Genomic DNA, 13021 nt, shown 5'->3' on the forward strand with positions numbered 1-13021 from the left:
ATGCCGCACTCTGAGTCGCCGCCTATGGCTCCCGCTATTGTCGTCGACAAGGCCAGCGTAGCCCCTGCGCCCTCGCAGGAGGATGTCAACGCCTTCATCAGCAGCATCGTCACCGCAAAGACGTCGCACGCCTCGGTCGACGCCGCCTACGCCCTCACCACCCTCCTCCAGAACTCAGTAGGCTTCCGCGGCCTTACTGGCTATGGCATACTCGAGGAGATCAAGAAATCGGCGGCCAACAAGAAGGATGCCGTGCGGAGAGAGGGCGCCATGAACGCCCTCGGTGCCTTCTTCGAGCGCCTTCCGCGCACACAACGCCTGACAGAGGCCATCTTCCTCGTTCAGAACGAAGGGCTGGTACCCATGGTCCTTGACCTGCTGGCAGACAAGACTGGCTCCGTCAAGGAGTCGGCCAAGTACGCTCTCGACTCGCTGTTCGAGAACCTCAGCGCTGAGGCCAAGGTCTTCGGCCTCTTGCCTGTGCTGACCAAGTACCTGGGCAAGAAGTCCGGAAAGTGGCAGGGTGCTGCTTTCGCCTACGAACTCATCGGCCGCATGGCCGACAAGGCCAAGATGGGCATGGAGAGCCTCGAGGTCGAGAAGGAGAAGGATGTTCTCCGCGAGTCCATGGGCAAGAAGCTCGAGGGTCTCATCCCTATCGTCGAGGCCGGCATGCACGATCTCAAGAGCGAGGTAAGGTCCCCCATCCGCTATTCTACAGCCACCGTACTAACCACGAGCAGGTCGCAAAGCAGTCTGTCAAGACGATGAACAGCCTTACCACCCTCCTCCAGAACGACGATATCGCGCCCCGGATACCCCTCCTCGTCAAGGCCATCGAAGACCCCTCCACAACAAGTCTGCAGAAGGCCATCCACGCTCTCTCCCAGACCACCTTCGTCGCTATTGTCACATCACCCGTCCTTGCTATGGTCACACCTCTGCTCGAGCGCTCTCTGAACATGCCTTCCACATCACAGGAGGTCACCCGCCAGACTGTCGTCGTAGTCGAGAACTTGACCAAGCTCGTTCACGACCCTATCGAGGCCCGCGCCTTTTTGCCCAAGCTTCGCCCAGGTGTGCAGTCCGTCAAGGACCGCGCTTCCCTGCCTGAAGTCCGAGAGATCGGCCAGCGTGCGCTCGACGTTATCGAGAAGGCCATGGCCGACCCAGACCACAACATCGATAGCGGCGCCATTGCAAGGACACAACCATCGGATGTTCAGAAGGTCATCGAGAAGCAGACCACCGCTTCTGCCAACCTCCTTGACTTCCCCGGAGACGCGGAGGTCTTGGCTATCACCAAGAGGTACATCTCCGAGATGATTGCTGAGGTTGTTGATCAGCGCGAGCTTCAGCGCCTGCCAAAGCTCGTTGGCCCCTACTTGGAGCCTTTGCTCAACGCCGGGGACGCCGACAAGGTCGCAGAGGCCGTCCACCAGTTCTACGTGGACGAGGACCACCGCAAGTTCGGCCAGCCCGTCAAGGAGGATGACGGAGAGACAGAGATTGTCAACGCTGTCTTCTCACTAGGATACGGTGGCATGTTGCTCCTCTCGCACACCAACCTTCGCCTGCTCAAGGGCCACCGCTACGGTCTTTGCGGTCGCAACGGTGCTGGAAAGTCTACCCTCATGCGCAGTATCGCAAGCGGCAAGCTGGAAGGTTTCCCTTCTCAAGATGAAGTCAAGACATGCTTCGTCGAGCACAACCAGGGAGAAGACGCTGATCTCTCTATTCTTGAGTACATCGTTCGCGACCCGCGCTTCGCGGACGAGAGCCGAGAGCGTATCTCCGAGGTTCTCGAAGAGGTCGGCTTCACCGCTGGCCCCGAAGGCAGGCAGTCCGCCAAGGTCGGCTCTCTGTCCGGAGGATGGAAGATGAAGCTCGCTTTGGCCCGTGCTATGCTTATGCGCGCCGACGTGCTCCTCCTTGACGAACCCACCAACCATCTGGATGTTGCCAATGTCGCTTGGCTCGGAAAGTACCTCAAGTCCCACACTGAGATCACTAGCTTGATCGTTTCTCACGACTCTGGTTTCCTCGACGAAGTCTGCACCGACATTTACCACTACGAGCAAAAGAAGCTGGTCTGCTACAAGGGCAACCTGGCTGATTTCGTTCGACAGAAGCCGGAAGCGAAGAGCTACTACACGCTCTCGGACACCCAGGTCAAATTCAAGTTCCCTCCTCCTGGTATCCTCACTGGTGTCAAGTCGAACACTCGCTCCATTCTGCGCATGACAAACTGCTCCTACACCTACCCTGGCGCTTCCAAGCCATCGCTCACCGATGCTTCTTGCAACTTGTCACTGTCATCCCGAGTCGCCATTATCGGTGCCAACGGTGCTGGTAAATCTACGCTCATCAAGATGCTTACTGGCGAGACCGTCCCTCAAGAAGGTACCGTCGAGAAGCACCCCAACTTGCGTATCGGTTACATCAAGCAGCACGCTCTTGAGCACGTCGAGATGCACATGGAGAAGACTCCCAACCAGTACCTCCAATGGCGTTACGCCAACGGTGACGATCGTGAGGTGCTCATGAAGCAGACACGTGTGCTCAGCGAGGAAGACAAGAAGCAGATGGAAACTCCCATCGATCTAGGCGACGGCTCAGGCCCCCGTAGGATCGAAGCACTCATTGGTCGTGCGAAGTACAAGAAGACCTTCCAGTACGAGGTCAAGTGGTTGCACATGCTGCCCAAATACAACACCCAGATCTCGCGTGAGACACTTCTCGAGAAGGGCTTCTCCAAGCTTGTCCAGGAGTTCGACGATCACGAGTCGTCGCGTGAGGGTCTCGGTTACCGTGTCTTGGAGCCCAAGGTCATCTCCAAGCATTTCGAGGATCTCGGTATGGATCCTGAGATTGCGAACCACAACGAGATTTCTGGCCTTTCCGGAGGACAGAAGGTCAAGGTCGTGCTTGCTGGTGCCATGTGGAACAACCCCCATCTTCTCGTCTTGGACGAACCCACCAACTTCTTGGACCGCGACTCTCTCGGTGGTCTCGCTGTTGCTATCCGCGACTACAAGGGTGGTGTGATCATGATCTCGCATAACGAAGAATTCGTGGGTGCTCTCTGCCCCGAGCAGTGGCACGTCGCCGACGGTCGCGTCACGCACAAGGGCCACCTTGCCGTCAACATGGACCGTTTCGAGGACTCGCGTCCCGGATCCAGCAATGTTAGCAGCAACGTGAGCTCCGCTGCGCCGTCCACCACCGGTACTCCAGTCATGAGTGACGCCGAGGGCAACAAGGACGATATGAAGTTCAGGTCGAGGAAGAAGAAGAAGATGACCAAGAAGGAGCTCAAGGACCGCGAGGTCAGGCGTAGATTGAGGTACATTGACTGGTTGAACAGTCCCAAGGTATGTGTTTTCCCATTTCACCCACATCGATGCAGATTACTAACAATTTCACTAGGGTACTCCTCAGCCACCCAACACTGATGACGAGGCCGAGTAGATGTTGTTGCAACTGTTTCGGATTATGATCGCATTATGATATCTTAGACTATGCAGATTTGCATTGCGCGGCGTTTAATAGAGGCCTGGATGATTGACTGCATTTGCGTCACCGATAGATTTTGAACGTCTAGCTGCATCCTTATGATGAATCAAAAGCATTTCCTTTTCTTCAAGCTACAGTCTTGTTCCTGATTTGCGTGAGTCTTGCTCCTTTGTATGAGCTACCTTCGCCTATTATGACGTGTGAGCACCAACGCTACCCCGTAGGGTCCAGCAATGTGAGAAGGTACCTAGAGTGGATACATCATACTGCCGTAGTAAGGTAATTACTCGGTGGTCCTGATTGTGCTTCTGCGTTGAATGGTGTAGACGTATGCTAAGCTGCTTGGGATGTCGTCGCGTGCATTGTCTTTATTGTCTAGAATACCCAATGCTTCAACTCCTACATACCGACCGGTCATATTTTCATTTGGCTTTTTCACTCGTTCATCAGTGCGGTGGTTCGATCGATGGGTGCAGAGCACAGATTGCGTGCACTTCGCTCCTTCCACCTTCACTATCTCACCAATCTCACCAGTCCACTGCCCCACCTGGGCACCCAACGAACAATCACGCTCCGCAAGTCGGACCCTGAGCGTGAGAATCGCCTCCCAACAGCTTTTGCCTAGCGGGATAGCAAACGCCTGCACCTGCTCTTTCGCCTCGCTCCGTTGATATAAGCCCGCCTTTCTCTTCCTCTTTCCATCACCTTCCCCCACCACCCCTCTCCACCATCAACCCCTCCACACTCTCTATATCACACACAACTACGACGACAGTACCTTCAAGTACGCTTCCATGAAGCTCATCACTGTCGCCCTCGCTGGGCTGGTGGCGCTCGTCGCTGCCTCGCCGGTCGAGACTACCACCGCTGCTGCGGCTTCCAAGTATGAGAACGATGATGTTCACACGTAAGTCGCCTCGCCTTTCGTTCATGTTGTAAGAGGGTAGTATACTGACTGCCAACAGGTACAAGTGCGACAGCGACAAATATGTCCTCTCTTGCCTCCGCTCGGGCACCTGCTCTTTCGTCGAGAACTGCTCTGTCAAGTGCAAAGACGATACCAAAGGCGCTTGGTGTACCGCTTCAGCGACTGCTACCACTGTCGAGGATCGAGCTGTTGGCGACCCTTCAGCCATGCACCTGAGCAACGACGAAGTCAAGTACGTGACCTCCATCGTTTATCAAGAAACATTCACTAATCTTATCGCTACAGGTACTCCTGCACTCACGATGAGTGGATACTCGCCTGTCCCGTCAACGCCGCTTGCGCTACCATTGAGTATTGCCTGGTCAAATGCATCGCGAATGAGCGAGGTGCTGAGTGCTCGCCCGGTACATCCGAGAAGCGTGACGTCGATTCGGATATTCATATCGAGGACAAGAAGACCTACGAGTGCGCCAAGGATCGCACTGGTGTCTTGGTCTGCCAGTATGGCTTCTGCCAAACCGACCACTACTGCAAGAAGGGATGGAAGTGTCGCGACAACTGCAACTGCTGCAAGAAGCCCAGCATGTTCGACCGAGACGTCGACGACGCCGACATTACTGAGGCACCTCCACGGTCCAACGACGCATCTAGCAATGTAAGCACTCTCCTGCATTCTCATTGAGCTCGAAGAGATCTGAGTTCTAGGCTCGGCTTCGCTCCCATCTCACCTCTGATGGCTACAATTTGTGTCGCAGATCTTTCTAGGTTGAAGTGTACATCATCTTAGCAAGTGTGTACTTGTTAAGATTTAGTTGCATGCATACTGCAAACTGCGACACGGATTATTTTCACTCCTGACCACTACATCACTCTCCCGCAATAGCACATTGCTAACAAAAGTCTTCAGGCCCCCACCGTCGTCGAGTCGGACACTTTGGCCAAGCGTGATCCTACCTGTGCGCCTGGAACCTATACCTGCCTGGAATCCGCGTCAACGGGTGCCTGGGTCATGACCTGCGACTACAAGGGTGCGTGGCAGTACTCGTCGAACTGCGGAGATTTGAAGTGCCTCGAGCGATCCGATGGAGCCGCCCATTGCTGGAACCCGGGACCGGAGTGGAACACGGATCCAGCAGCCGCCAAACGTGAGGCTTCCTGCATGCCTGGGACCTATTCCTGCCACGAGGACGAATCAACGGGTACCTGGATCATGACCTGCGACTACCGGGGCAAGTGGGTGCAATCTGCCAACTGTGGAGATTTGAAGTGCCTCGCGCTATCCAATGGTGCCGCGCATTGCTGGAACCCAGGACCAGAGTGGGATACGACAAATGGAGCTCGCGATGAACCATCCCAAGTTTCATCGCGTGCTGCTCCATCTCTGTCCTGTGAGCCTGGAGTATTCGGTTGCGGCTTCAACTCTGCCACAGGAACCAGCTGGGTAATTACTTGTTCTTCAGAAGGGATCTGGTAAGTTCTTTGTTCTACGAAGTGGATTTGATGCATATACTGACTTGGTATCTCTACCCCTGCAGGCTGTGGTCATCCGACTGTGGTCAGGGACAGACTTGTGATCTAGCAGCTGACGGGAAATCTGCCCACTGTAAGCCGGATGCGAAGCCTACCATTGGAGCCCGCGACGAGCTTCTCCAAGTCCCATCAGAGCTGGCTCCATCTATGTCTTGCTCACCTGGATCGTTCAACTGCGCTTATAATAACGCGACCCAGACGGAATGGACTGTCACTTGCGAGCAGTCTGGATCCTACTGGCAGTGGTCTGCCGACTGCGGTAAGGGTTGGAAGTGCGTTTCGGACGGTCGTGTTGCACACTGCGTCCCAAAACAAGCTTTATTCGAAGCCTGGGAAGCTTGGGAGGCCACCCAGACCTCCACATCGACTCTCGAGGTTGAGGCTTCAGCAAAGGCTTGAGCGGACTCTCATATAACAGAGTAGCAGGATGTAAGGATGAGAGCGATCGGTGCGCACGGCCTTACAGATACGCCTTATGGGTACGCCGACTCCTCCAAATGCATGCAAGGCGCAGATGGCAGTCGCTAGTAGGGCTTTAACCACTCTTCATGACGTCGTTTCTGAAAGTAACAATGAATGATACACCTGCGATACCTTGGCCCTTCTCTTATGTTGCATTTGATTTTTGACAAGCGGTGACTGATCTTTTCGCAACCCGGTGAGCGAATAGTTGAGGATGATGTCGTGAGGCAGAAGGATGCGATCGATCGAATGCGACGTCGCTAACGGTTGGTGGCGCTAAGGATCTTATGCCGCGGATCTGAAGCTTAGCAGCTGCACAACAACGGTTTGGCTGCAAGCTGCATGGTGCGCTACATGTTCTTGTGGTATCTACAAGAAATGCACGCGAAGACGCGTCTATCAAGTCTAATCAAGAAATGAAGATTAAGAGCAAAGAGCCGACAGGAGCCCGTCGCGAGCAAAAGACCCCTTAGAAAACTGGCGGGGCTCCCCAGCACCTAGTCTCAGATCGACATCGCGTCCCTGCATACACTCGTCATACGTTAAAAAACAACCCTCTTCCAGCTGACCAAGAAACATGCACGGTAGCGCCAAACGTCTACCGCGAATTGTGGCTTGTGAGATGTTGAAGATCTAGACTTTCCTCCCCTCCTCAGCTTCTTCTTCTTCCTGCTGTGCACCTTCTACGAGCCTCTACTTTCGCAGATTGACCTTCCGCGGAGCTTTGTCTTCGCATCTAGGCAACAGCCACGATGTCGTTCATCGTCGAACATGCGAAACAGGCCGTCACCGACAAACAAACCAATGTCGTCATTTTCTCGGCCACGGCCATTGCCCTCTACGGGTATGACCAGGGAATGATGTCCCTCATCAACACGAATTATGACTACCTATCCACCATGGGCCTCGAAGAGGAGTCACCAGTCGTGGGTGTGATCGTAGCGGTTTACTACCTCGGCTGCGCTGTCGGCGCTGTGCTCTTCTCCATGCTCGCTGATAAGTTGGGAAGGAAGAAGAGCATCTTTGCCAGTCTGGCAACAGCTAGTTTGGGAAATCTGATCATGTTCGTAGCCGGAATGGGCATGTTGGGAAAGAGCACGGAGATCGCATTGGGCGTTATGCTTGCTGGACGCGTGGTGATGGGGTTGGGCGTTGGAGGCATCGACGCAGTCATTCCCACCTACTCCTCCGAGTTGAGCGCCGACGACTCTCGTGGTAAAGCGCTGGCCCAGGAATTCCAGTCCAACATCTTCGGTCTCGTAATGGCGTTTGGTATCAACTTGCTCGTCACCATCCTCCTTGGAAAGCAAAACCAGTGGGCGTGGCGGGTTCCTATCATTGTCATGCAGGTCTACCCCGTTCTGTTGATGGCATTTGTTGAACGCCTTCCGGAATCACCGCGTTGGTTCATCTTCCATGACCGCCAGGAGGATGCGAAGAAGGCATTGGACGACATCTATGGAGATGAGGGCAAGGAGAAGCTTGATGAGCTTCTCGAACAGCACGAGAAGGAGAAGGATATCAAGGTTGGGTATATGGATATGCTCACCCCTGGTCACGAGCAGTTCCATCCTACTATGGTCACGGTAATGTGCCAGGTCAACCAGGCGCTTACGGGTTACGGTGCAGTCAGTGTGTACGGGCCGCAGATCTTTGAGGTAAGTTGTGTCCATGATCAGAGCGGTACGGTTTTGACTCAATACTAACATGTGAAAACAGCTCCTAGGCTTCTCAGTCCGCAACTCTGAATACCTCACCCTTGGCAACTACGTGTCCTACTTCTTCCTCATGACGCTCGCTTGGCTGTTGATTGATGCTATGGGCCGACGCAAGATCATGATCCATAGTTCTGTCATCCTCGCCACCTCGTTCGCACTTCTCGGCGTCTTCGGTGGCTTAGCAGCAAACTCCGAGCCGATGAACATTCCCATCATCGTCCCTGGAATCATTGGAACCGTCATCTTGTTCGTGGCCACCGGCGCTTTCGGAATCGGCTGGCTCTCAACCGTGTGGTTGTTCCCCACTGAGGTCTTCCCGACCACCGCTCGCGCCCAAGGCACCGCTATCTCCGTCATCATTTGGGGCCTTGCCAACTTCGCCATCACCTTCCTCACACCCGTCCTGTTCAACAACCTCGACTACTGGATTTTCGTGGTCTTCGCTGCAACCAATGCTTTCGCCGGGCTGTGGACGTACTTCTATCTCCCGGAGACTGGTGGCAGGACATTCGATGAGAACATGGACTTCTTCAAAGAGGCGGGTGAACAGGGAACATGGAGGGTTGGCAAAGTGGGCAAGGGCGAGTGGAAGAAGATGTACTACCCTGATGCTGAAGGAGGAGATGCCGTCGAGGCGGAACGCGTACCGCTGTTGCAGAGAGTGGAAGACCAGGTTCCTAGCGTGGAACAGTCTAGAGAGCCCAGTCAGCAACGGGAACAATAGAGAAAGGAAGCCCAGCCTTCTATGACGCGGGGGTTTCGAGGAACCCTCGCGGCATAGTAAAAGCGGCGCAAAAGGTAAGTCATGCTAGTCAACTCTACTCAGGGCTGCGCTGACGTCATCATCTATAGTTATCGTATCAATTAGCATCAGAATGAACATACATTTTTCCTCCAACAAAGCTTTCGGGCACATCAAGATGTTGATCTACATGGAGTTTCCGGATGATGCTCGACGTTCTGCCCCACAAACTAATATAGACGATATAGCCAACCCGGTTGCGGAGAATACCCGGCATCTAAGTGATCCAAGTACCGACCACGAGCCACGACTATTAGATTGAAAGCGATCACAATCCGCAGATACTATCGTCATAGCCCTGCATGCAATCTGTTTTTCGCGAGGCCAAGCGATCTTCATACATCCTGTTCATAAGTCTTGCAGCGTCCACATTATGCGCGCGACATTTCGTTGGTCCTCTGTATCGACGGCAAAGATGCGCTCACTAACGTGCAAAATTGCGCTCTGCGTCTCTATAGCTAGCGCTGTAACGTTTGCGACGGCGCAAAGAACAGGCTCACCGTCCGACTCGCCCCAAGACTCCGACATCTACCAGTCCTCCTATCTTGGCGGCGAGCACCACATCGACCCCTCAGACCTCTCAACTTCTACACAGCTCTGGAATGCAACTTTCAACACGGACGAGAAAGTAAATTGCCATCACTGCACCTCACCTCTGACCCGTCATTAACACAACCACAGCATTGGGCGCGCCCTCTCGTTCACACTCTCTCCTCCACCGGCCGCCAAATCGTGTTCACCGCGTCCACCGAGAATCGCATCAGAACCTTCGACGCAGAGAATGGGCAGCTAATCAACGAGCGCCAGGTCGCTCCACCATGGCCAATGGATCAAGCCTACTGCACGACGCACGTCAGCAAAACACTCGGCATAATGGGCACGCCAGTCATCTACCGTGAAGACGGCAACGAAATCGCATTCTTCTATGTCAAAAGCTACATCGAGGACTACAGACAACCAGGTGGCGCTTACCCGCCTTTGAATTCCGTTTACTATCTCTACGGCGTGTATCTGGACACGCTACAGGATCTATACAAATACCCCATGATTATCGATGGCCAGCCTTCCGATAACGATATGCGCAAGACGTTTCTCGGTGGTTTGGTGTTGCAGCGGCCTGCGCTGCTGTTGCTGGGCGATGTGCTGTATGCGGGGTTCGGCGGGCTGTGCGACGCGTTCAACTACACCGGAAGTGTTGTCGCTGTTAATCTCGCGACGCAGAATGTGTATACTTGGACTACGCAAGCAGGAAATGCGAGTCTGTATAACGACGACTGGACGGCCTGGCATGGTGGTGGCGCGGGTGGCATCTGGCAGGCTGGCGCGGGTCTCTCGTCGGACGGCAAAGACGTGTTCTTCACGATTGATAATGGCGGCGGGTCGACTGCTACGACGCTCGATGTTACGCCAAGGAAGGGTCACGAGCCTTTGGGTGTTCTTTCGGAAACGGTGGCGCGTATCACGCTTGATGAGGCGGGTGGTGCTGGGATTCAACTTGTGGATTTCTTCCGCCCGTCGGACTGGCAGACGGACTCTGGACAGGATATTGGGAGTGGGGGTTTTGCTGTCCTTGATGGCGATGTTTTCAAGACTAAGAGTGGGAAGAGGATCGGTATAGCGACCTCTACGAATCCGAAGATGTATGTGACGGAAGTTGACAGCTTGGGTGGATATCTGCAAGGCACGAATGGCACAGATGGAATCCTACAAACCATTCCTTTGGAAGGCGAGGTCTTTGGTGCGATTGGATCTTATCCGCTAGAAGGCGGTTATGTCTACGTCAACCCCGGCAATACCGCTCTATCCGCGTACGCATTTACTCCGAACGCATCGTCCTCGCTCTTCAGCTTCGCTGGCAAGTCCTCCGACATAAACGGACACTGGGGTGGTGCTGGTCTCCCGACAGTTACCAGCAACAAAGGTCAGCCTGGCACAGGTATCGTGTGGGCCACGGATGTGCAGGCTGGACTGAGAGCGTTCAAGGCGGTGCCGGTCAATGGGACGTTGGTTGAGCTGCCGCTGCCGAAGGTGGAGGGCGCGGTGAAGTTTGGAAGACCTGTGTTTGGCGATGGGAAGGTTTTTGTGATTGATGGTCAGGGACGCTTGATTGCGTTGGGGAAGAAGACGTGGAGGTAGATGCAGTAGTAGTGGTAGCAGCAGATGGAGTGGAAGAGAAAGGAAGAGGAGCTGGCTGCATCCACAAAGGTAGCGTGTCCATCTTCGAAGCACCTTAACGTGTGCTCCTGGTGTACGAAGATGCCCCGTCACCTCAAATCCAGAACTCTTGTACCGTCTCCAAAATTGCTGCCTTGGCCTTCTCTAGGGCTTACTCGGTGATCTCGGACATGTCGACGGGTCTCTCGGCGTTAACAGCGCCATCCCGGGTGAAACCATCAAAGCCGCATCTCCAACCCGCCTCATCTTCGTCTCACACTCCCAGGCAACAGCATAACAGCCAACATCGGTCTTACAGAAGAGCGCGACCCGCGATTTTGCTGTCGGACACATGAGCGTATGTCCCGGCTATTCATGCCCACCAACGAGAGTGAACGCGCACAGACCCCCGCCCGCTGCATCATGTCGGCTCCGAGGATCTCGTTCGCTGGTTCAGGTGAAACTAGTCCGGTTTGACCATTAGCGCCACCAGCTGATGTGTGCACAACATGTGCATGAGGTGTTGGTGTGAGGGGGCGCGTCTCGATATAAAGCTTCCCTAGACGTTGTCGCTTCCTTCTTTTGTCATTCAATCACCTCTTCTCACAACCATTAAAATTACAGTCTTGCTACGGTCTTCGTTAACTTTGGAGGCGTACAAGTCTTCGTCCGAGCAACATCTAGAACTTTGTGTACCTAAGCACATCTCTTCGGACCAATCACGGCATACGTGTTTGTGAGCAAGCAGCGAAAAGAGGCGTAACAGGACGAACGGGGATCATATAAACAAAGCACCGGTCCGACTTCAACATCGAGTATCAACATCGACGTCGAAACCACAGCTTGCAAGAAAGAGAACAAGAGCGATACCATCCCATCAACAAACGAACCTCAATATGTCGACCACACACCTGACAATCCACGACCTCCTCCGCATAACATATACATACGAAATGCGCGCCCTCGAAGCACAAGCACATATGCAACCTCGACCGCGCTCGGACTCAGCTTGCTCGGTAGGTCTCCTCAAGTTCACGGACGAGGGACGCAGAATGGCGAAGACTAACAACACACAGATGCCAGAAACATGTGCCCATCTCTCACCACCCACTCCCTCCAGCCCAGAACACGCCATCCTCGAAACCGACTTCACAGAAAAGTACTGTCGCAAAAGCCGTCGGGCTTGAACCTCCCACCTCTCCTACTGTACTGTTGTCCTGATTAGAAGACAATTCGACATGTGATGACGGAGAAGACGCCACCAGCACTACCACCACGCTATCAGACCGCCAGAACGCCAGAATGTTTTTCCCCGAAAAACTCAATCACCACCGTACCACATCAGCTCTCTCGTTTCGACCTCAATGACGAGGAGCGCATCATCGCTTTCAGTCCGCACATGGCGCTTCGCAATCTAGTGGACTTGGTTTGCGCGTCCCGGCGCGCATGGGGCTTGCATGTGCATGATGGGTGTGTGAATCGGTCCGACTGCGGGAGTGATCATTGGCCGCGGGAGAGAGGAGCTGACGTCGCGTGGGGAAGGCGAGGAGATGAGGGATATAGTGTTTTCCGCGCATGCGCTTCAAGCGCTGGAGTCGTATGATGCGCGGTGGATGTAGCAAGGGGTGATTCAAGACTTGGGATTTGTTGAGTAGTAGTATTTTGGTTCATTGGACGCGCTATGCAATATACCCCTTCTTTCTTCACGTAATTGATAGATCTTGAAGCTTGGTTCAGCATGACTTTGTGGTATTGCATGTGATCTTTGCGATTGTCTAAGAATACTAAGTACGTTGCTGCGCTTTTCTACAACTACTTACCCAGATATGATTTGCCTTCGGAGACGGCAGCTCATCTATGGTGCTCGCATGTATCGTGTCATCGAACAAGCCGCTTTTCTAGAGGGAGGTG

General features: G+C 54.0%; 5 protein-coding genes across 5 annotated transcripts; all 5 read left to right on the forward strand.

The window, feature by feature from the left end:
- J4E92_003518 (uncharacterized protein) lies at nucleotides 1-3471 on the forward strand (the record flags this gene model as incomplete). Its single annotated transcript, XM_051494915.1, has 3 exons — nucleotides 1-693; nucleotides 744-3374; nucleotides 3430-3471. 3 exons carry the CDS (start codon nucleotides 1-3, stop codon nucleotides 3469-3471), a joined length of 3366 nt encoding a protein of 1121 aa, XP_051355208.1.
- Nucleotides 3472-4310: 839 nt separating this feature from the next.
- J4E92_003519 (uncharacterized protein) lies at nucleotides 4311-6373 on the forward strand (the record flags this gene model as incomplete). Its single annotated transcript, XM_051494916.1, has 5 exons — nucleotides 4311-4423; nucleotides 4482-4676; nucleotides 4730-5099; nucleotides 5352-5885; nucleotides 6173-6373. 5 exons carry the CDS (start codon nucleotides 4311-4313, stop codon nucleotides 6371-6373), a joined length of 1413 nt encoding a protein of 470 aa, XP_051355209.1.
- An 815-nt stretch (nucleotides 6374-7188) lies between these two features.
- J4E92_003520 (uncharacterized protein) lies at nucleotides 7189-8878 on the forward strand (the record flags this gene model as incomplete). Its single annotated transcript, XM_051494917.1, has 2 exons — nucleotides 7189-8094; nucleotides 8156-8878. 2 exons carry the CDS (start codon nucleotides 7189-7191, stop codon nucleotides 8876-8878), a joined length of 1629 nt encoding a protein of 542 aa, XP_051355210.1.
- Nucleotides 8879-9371: 493 nt separating this feature from the next.
- On the forward strand, nucleotides 9372-11092 carry J4E92_003521 (uncharacterized protein; the record flags this gene model as incomplete). The annotated part of the gene is made up of 2 exons (XM_051494918.1): nucleotides 9372-9584; nucleotides 9638-11092. The coding sequence occupies 2 exons, from the start codon at nucleotides 9372-9374 to the stop codon at nucleotides 11090-11092; spliced, it is 1668 nt and encodes a 555-aa protein (XP_051355211.1).
- Nucleotides 11093-12006: 914 nt separating this feature from the next.
- On the forward strand, nucleotides 12007-12297 carry J4E92_003522 (uncharacterized protein; the record flags this gene model as incomplete). Its single annotated transcript, XM_051494919.1, has 2 exons — nucleotides 12007-12126; nucleotides 12187-12297. The coding sequence occupies 2 exons, from the start codon at nucleotides 12007-12009 to the stop codon at nucleotides 12295-12297; spliced, it is 231 nt and encodes a 76-aa protein (XP_051355212.1).
- Nucleotides 12298-13021: the final 724 nt, after the last annotated feature.

Source organism: Alternaria infectoria (assembly GCF_024043175.1).
Source record: "Alternaria infectoria strain BMP 0036 chromosome Unknown scaffold_4, whole genome shotgun sequence".
NCBI lineage: Eukaryota > Fungi > Ascomycota > Dothideomycetes > Pleosporales > Pleosporaceae > Alternaria > Alternaria infectoria.